Raw genomic sequence first — 7,330 nt, forward strand, 5'->3', positions numbered from 1 at the left:
ATCATATTTGTGTGTAAAGTATAGTAAAAAAACTACTAGTATATTATTTGAAATAAAAAAAACCAGCCGCGAATTTGTTCTCCTTGCTTTGAACTTAAGGCCCTACATAAAGACGCGCAGTTGTCGTTTAAAATGACTAGGTGTTGTTTTTTGTTAGTGAAACAAAACTTTCAAGTTTAGAAAGTGATCTCTTGATCCTAGGGGTGGAGCTAGTGTAGTGTCGCCGTCACTAACTTTGATTCAAAATTTTATATTTAGCTTAAAACATTTATTTAATATGTATAAACAATTAATTTAAAACCTAATAACTTAAAATGATTAAAATATCAAATTAATAAATTTCAAATCCTAGTTCCAACTCTGTGCATTCGATACGTACGCATCCAAAAGGCAACAAGCAACTCTAAAAATTCATTTTTCTTATTTATTTTTTTTGGTTGCTTCAAACCCCTTATTCTTTTTGGATGCACCCATCCAAAAGGCACCTGCAGTCTGATAAATATAGGAAAAGAGCATCAATTGAGTTCCGTGACACAACGATTTCCAGAAAAAGCTATATGATATTTAATTTTTCTGGGTTGAATGAGAATCATATCTTATTCACAACTATATATAAACCGGAATTATCCGCTTGACAATGCACGATATTCATTTTCATCAAAAGACCGTGATTGCTTTATTGGAGAAACGGTGGATTCCTCTGTTGCACCTTCACTTTTGACCAGGCAATTTTCTTTTATACAGCTCTCATATGACGCATTGCATTTCACATCAGAATTTGACATTCTCTTTTAGGTAACACACCATCTCTTGCTGCAATTATTGGAAAAGGAGAGAATTGATTAACAGTCGGATTCTAGAAACAGAAATTGAACTCACCAAACTATTAATCCTTCCGTCCCATTTTACAGTAAGGTATTTGAGTGGATATGGAATTGAAAAAAGAAAGATAGATTTTTAAGATTTATGGTTTAAAATATGTTATAGACATTTATGCGACTACAGAATCATGTCATTAAGAATTAAACATAAAGTTTAAAGTTCGGTTGTTCTAAATATTTTTTTAAAGAAAGATATGTTACATAAATGGAACACAACAATAACTGGTTTTATCCAACTTCATCTTCAGAGTTGAGACACTAGCGAATGGTGAAGACCTTGAATCTAACTCAGCTCTAAAAATTAGTTTATGAGTAAAGATTGTCCAAATAAGGAGACAACAACATATTTCCTCAATCAATACGAAACATCTAACCCCTCCCCCACCTAGAATTAGACATTGGGTGCGTGGACAATATAATATAGAGCCGATAAAACTCAACTCAAAAACTAGCTCATTAGGTGATAATTGTCTAATACCATATAAGGAAACAATATATTGTTTATGTCAGAAAAATCTGTTCAGCAGTTAAATAAAGATGAAGAGAGGAAGCAAAACTTACGATTAAACATAGAAGAATGCAAGCAGCAGCTCCAGGGAACAGAGCATACCAATAGTTGAGATGATGCAGCTTAGCTCCATCAATGAAAACTAACGGCAGACTTGCAGCTATCATACATAATACATAATTAGCACATCAGCTTTGAATATGGAGTTGATATATTATGTATGAAACATAAAAAAGAGATATTTACCAGGAGGATGAACAGAACGAGTATAAATCATGAAAGCCATGGCAGCAGAAAGGGCTGTGCTTCGAGCTAGCCACCCTGGCCCCAATAATGTGAATGCCAAAACACCAATGGCTGCACAACCGATTTGTGCCATAAACATATTGTACTTCTGCACATTCAATCAACACAGAATTTCTTGGTCAGCATATTCTACACAACCGGACATTTGATTTGTTTGCACTTACAAAAGTTGAGGGCGGATACAGTTTAGCGAGGACAAAGACAACATGAAAATGACAAGGGGTAGTTTGAAATTTCTCTATTTGAGTTAAAACTTGAACACAGCCCTAACTTGTGTAAACAAAGCCCAAGAACTCATTTTCGAGATGTTTAAACAAAACCCTGAACTTGAACAATTAAAGATACGTAAAATTTAGCATTTCTAAAGGCTGGTATTGAGTATATGCTACCAGTAAATTAGCTGTGACAAAATGTTGAGCCTTTTATTAATAAGTAATAAATGAAATGATAAAGATTTTTTTTTTTTTTGGCAACTCATGCCACACTTGGTTATTGAGTTTTTCTGGTAAACATAAAGCCTATTAACTTTGTGATTTTGATTTAATCTTCTGACGTGACAAATTCAGATTCACATAGTTAGGCCCACTAATTACAGCTACTATCAAGTTTCTATTTTGTTATAAAATCCCTTTCCTTTATTTTCTTTAGCGTGAGGCTTGGTTTATTACCTTTACGGCTTGTTTGGTACGAGGAACAATGGATAATTAATCCCGAAATTAACTTTGAAATGAGTTTATTGTTGGGATATACTACTAACTATACGGTTTAGCTATAGTATTGAGTTTTATTCTTTATATAACAATTGTTTATTTGATTTATCCAATTCAATAAAGTATTATTTTAAATAGATCATTTGTTACATGTGTTCCTTTAGTTATGTAGTAAACAATTTAGTGTATGGAGTCTTAGCTCATGCACAAAAGATTAAATTGTCAGTTCTCATAATTAATAAACTATGTTCACAATCCAAGATATTGTTGGGCAAAATATCTTGATGATTGTAGCACAAGATTAAAGTATAATTAATAAACTATGTTCACAATCCAAGTTCTTGTGCTAGTATACTTAGTGTATATTGAACGGACCAAGTAGAGAAAAGATGTTTTTGTACTGAATATATATATATAATATTTTCTCTAATTCATTGAAAGCGCTTATACTCCTACTCCTAATTTTGATATAATTATTATGATCAATGTGATTTGTTTATTGTTTTGATTTATCAAAAGGTATAACTCTATTCAGAGTTAGTGTATGCCTAATAGATTGGACAATAACGAATAACATTTGTGAAATAATAATTAGTTGATAGAATCTGTGACTCGTCTTTGAGTTTGATAATATATAAGCTTATAAGTTTTCATGTGAAAACCCGATCCGTGAATTTTGTATCCATCACATGAAATAGTTTAAGCAGAATTATAAAGGATTTAATTAGTTGATTAAATTAAATTATAAGTAATTTAGTTTAGTTAACTGGTATTTGTAATCTTAACATGGGGAGTTAAAATAAGTGTTAGTGAATTTCGAAATTCATATTGAGGAGTTCAATTGCAGTTTTTTAGTGGAATAAACTGCGATTAATTATAGTAGGATTTAATTCATCTGAATTTCGAATTAATACTATAATTGTTAGCCTCTTATTATTTCTGTGATCCCTGCACTATCTAGTAAAATCTTTGACAGACTTGGGAGAAAAGTTATCTGTTTGAGTTAGAGTAGGTTTCTACTACACTAGCAGAATCTACTACACAATCAGAATCCTACATGATTTTTAGCCTGCATTTTGGCTAAATTTCGGGTCTACAAATAGAAGACTAGTTTCACCTAATAACTCACTCTTCAGAATTGTATTATTTGCCCACTCAAATAATTTCGTCCAAGGTTTTACGAGGAGCATAGCAGAAGACTGCAGCCGTGGATTCTTGTTCTGTGAAGGTCTTGTGCAACAGTTTCACGAGGTTAGTGCTTCTAATCTCCGTAATTAAATCATTGTCTAGTTTATATGCTTGTGATACCTCGGTTTTATGCGTGCTTCCGTTGCGCATGTTCTAACATTTATCCCACGTTTGGTTGGGATAAAATCGTGGTATAACTAATCTCGAGATTAGTTATCCCGGGATTGTAATATGTTTTTAGCCCCATGGGATAATGGAATAACTAATCCCGGGATAATTAATCATGGGATAACTTGTTTTCCAACCACACGACCCCTTACTATGCCAAAGGTAGCTCAGAGAGGCACACGCACAGGAAGAAGCTAGCTATGGGCTTCGGTGGCCATGAATGCTCGGTCATGTGAGTGACACACAATAAATCTTGAAAATTAACTCTTGAATTGTTTTAACGGGCGACATAGAACTTAGTTCAAGGGGAAGATCTATGGATTGTGGTGATGGCCCATATAAAACTTAGTTCGAGGGAAGATTGTTGTTAGTTGAAAAGATCGGGAAACTAAATACAAGGTATAAAGATACTCTTAAATAATGTGAAGCTTTTTAGAGAAAATTGTATATACTATGCCCAAAACAGACAATATCACAACATTAAAAGTACACGGCTAAACTTTACCAGGGAGATAATTGACTTGCATGTTCAGTAACGGACAAATTGAAAGAGAAGCACAAGCAGCACAGGAAAAAGTATTTTCTGGATAGACAGAGCCAAAAGTTTTAAAAGGGAGAATCAAAGATCAAGGACTTTACAAGATTAAAAATATTAAAAAGGTACCAACTGGTAACCGAATTAAGAACTTTGTACTATTTTGCTATCTTCTTGCCCTTGCTTTTTTTTGGAAGCCGACAAATGAGAAACAGCACAGTTACTGTCCATCACTGTGGCTGTTTCCACTTTCCACTCCATGTTTTGCTCGCTTCAAGTTGCTATATAAAAATAGCTCTCTAGCTAGCTAATGTTATCAACAGTTCTTGTTTGTTTTCTCAATATTGAAATGGCCTTTTCTTTTTTCTCTTATTGTGGATAAAAATACGAATTACTCACTCTAGGAGACAGAGTCCAACAATTACAAATAAGGCTACTCAAATAAGTCGAACATTTTTTACCCAAAAAAAACTTTAAAATTTGGCACTTGTTTTATTACTTTGGTCATACAATTGAGTTAATCTTTATTTCTTTGAAAAAAACTAGTTTTAAAACTCATCGATCAGTTCCATTGTTACTCCCTTTATTTCAAATTTTATTTATTATAATGGCTTAGATTGTTGGTTTTGGTGGTTGACTTTTATATAATAGATACAGATAAAAATTGTACTTATGTGGAGAAGAATACATGTGAGTACGTTGACTATTTGTAACTTACACCTCGGGAGTGTTTGGAATGATGAAGGTCATTTTCTAATGCATGTTTACGAGCGAAAGTCAATTTTCTTATAACTATCTTAACTTTTAGCTTCAGAATTTTGCTCCAATTAACATTTAGACATCAATCTTTAAAATGCAATAGTTTTGCAATACTTTTAATTTCAATTTGGCGCAAATTTATGTGTTCGGTATAACAGAAAACATTTCATAAAAATGTCTTCTTCCAAATTATTGATTTAGAACCCAGTAACTCAAAATGATTAAAATTCTGAACCTATAAATTTCAAATCCTGGCTTCGCTTCTCAATATGTCCAACTTGTATTTTATATCACACTATAACTTACCTCAACTAAGACATCGTTGTCAACCTTTAATTGAATGTAAATCTTTACCAATGGTTTAACCATACTCATTTGGTGTGGCTAGTAATTATCCTCATTATACCTTGTTAATAACAGATTAAGTGTCAAGTGATTGCGCTTAATCAGATCCAATATAGAAGGGAGACAACACCGTTTGGCGAGTGGAAAACGAGGAAATATCAATTCAAGCCATCTAGTGTCACTCAAAACTATTTTCCAAACATTAGTTTTATAGGAAATACTAGTAATTTTCATGTTTTACATATTTTTATATCTAGCTTAAAACAGGAAAACATTTAGAAATGATTTTCGAGGGAAAACATATTTTCCATACTAAAGGCACCTCGCTTCATTCCTCAAAACTAACATAAAAACCTTATGGTACGCTTGGCAATTGGATATATATAAGAAGAATTAACCTAAATAGCAGCTTACTCAATTACTTAAAGACGAATGTATAATATACGCATAATTTATATATAACATGTGTATAATCATATATAATCAATGTATAGTTTATGTATACTGGCTAAAAAAAGTACTCCTCTGTTTTAATTTATGTGAATTTATTTGACTGGCCACGAAGTTTAAGAAAAGAGAGACTTTTGAACTATGGTGTAAAATGAGGCATATATTGTGTGTGGTTATAAATCATTGCATAAAAGTAAATTATTTCCAAATAGGGAAATGATTATTCTTTTTTGCACGGGTTAATAAGAAAATAAGTTCAATATAAATTAAAACGGAGAGAGTAAACAGTAAAACCAGGGCTATTTGTGTAAAGATCCCACATATAAAGCATTAATATGACCACATCTTCATGCCTATGAGCAAATAAAATAAGCATGCGGTTGTAAACCGTCTAGCTAAAACAACCAGTACTCTTTGCCAGTTACCCCACCCCAATCTCCACTTCCCACCAACCAAATTAAAAGATATATAGCACTAGGCAAGATTTTCAGCTAAGAAAAAAAAGAAGAAGATGTGGTAGTGAATGAGAAAGAAAGCGTACCCTAGCACCAGGAGAAGAAGGGGTGGCAAAGAGGACAGCACAAACAGCTCCTAATGGAGCTATAGTCATCGATATCCCTTTCGGTGCCAATATTTGGTCTATCTTTCCTAGCATAGCCATTGCCGCAAATGCCCCTATTTTTCAACAGTAAATGCATTCTATCATTAGCAACATATCAACAAACAGTAACTACAATTAATGAAACTGATTTTATTTTCAACACATATCAAAGTACTACTTAACCTTACCTGCAGAAGGCCAGAAAACGTCACTAAGTGCAGGAGCTTTGGAGCTCTTTTCCGGCATAAAACCATCCCATATTGCTGCACCTCCTGCTGACGCTCTAGTTATGACCCAAGAAGAATCATTCCTTCTTTTATTTATCACTCTCCTGTTTGCTAATATTCTTCTGTCATTCAAACCCAAGAAGGATCTCCCCAGGCCTAGGACTGATCTGTTTTCCCCAGAATCTTTTGAAGAATTCAATACAGAAAATGACGTTGACGGCAACAAAATGCAATTATTAGCACGGAGATGAACCTGCGCCGCCATTTTTGCTGTTACAACTTTGAAAGATCCTTTCTTATTCTACAATAAAGCATCAAGAAATTCAAGGAAAATGAGTAATTCTGGATTGTATAATATTTTTTGTTTTGGTTACAACTTACAACAAAGATACCCCTTGGATGGGAAGTTGAAATTGGGAGGAGAGCCTGGGACGAGATATATAATTGGACTCTTGAATATATTGAAGGGACGCCATGTACCTCAGGGGTATGGGTAGGGTATCCAGCTCAGCGTATGTTGTCCACTAGTGTTGATTTAAAAGTATTTCGGGGAGGAAACCGCCCTTGGACTATGGAAAAAATTAATCACTAATGGGAGCTAGTTTAACAAAGATATTGTGGCATTATGCTAAAGGTTATTGGCTGGCCATTC

At 33.5% G+C, this 7,330-nt stretch overlaps 1 protein-coding gene across 1 annotated transcript; it reads right to left on the minus strand.

Annotated features, from left to right (window-relative positions):
* Nucleotides 1-540: 540 nt before the first annotated feature.
* LOC107785178 (uncharacterized) lies at nt 541-7,107 on the minus strand. Its single transcript, XM_016606418.2, has 5 exons — nt 6,640-7,107; nt 6,392-6,525; nt 1,636-1,783; nt 1,443-1,549; nt 541-813 (listed from the first exon to the last, which is right to left on the minus strand). The coding sequence occupies exons 1-5, from the start codon at nt 6,941-6,943 to the stop codon at nt 772-774; spliced, it is 735 nt and encodes a 244-aa protein (XP_016461904.1). The 5' UTR covers nt 6,944-7,107; the 3' UTR covers nt 541-771.
* Between the last annotated feature and the right edge of the window lie 223 nt (nt 7,108-7,330).

The sequence above is a fragment of the Nicotiana tabacum genome, chromosome 6 (assembly GCF_000715075.1).
Source record: "Nicotiana tabacum cultivar K326 chromosome 6, ASM71507v2, whole genome shotgun sequence".
Taxonomy (NCBI): Eukaryota; Viridiplantae; Streptophyta; class Magnoliopsida; order Solanales; family Solanaceae; genus Nicotiana; species Nicotiana tabacum.

Excerpts from the sequence above, each read along its gene's own strand:
- LOC107785178 (XM_016606418.2), bottom strand. The coding sequence starts at position 6,943 with ATGGCGGCGCAGGTTCATCTCCGTGCTAATAATTGCATTTTGTTGCCG. Across the intron at positions 1,784-6,391 it reads CTTCTTCTCCTGGTGCTAGG|AAGTACAATATGTTTATGGC; the intron begins GTACGCTTTCTT and ends TTGAATGTGCAG. Across the intron at positions 814-1,442 it reads GCATTCTTCTATGTTTAATC|CAAGAGATGGTGTGTTACCT; the intron begins GTAAGTTTTGCT and ends CAATAATTGCAG.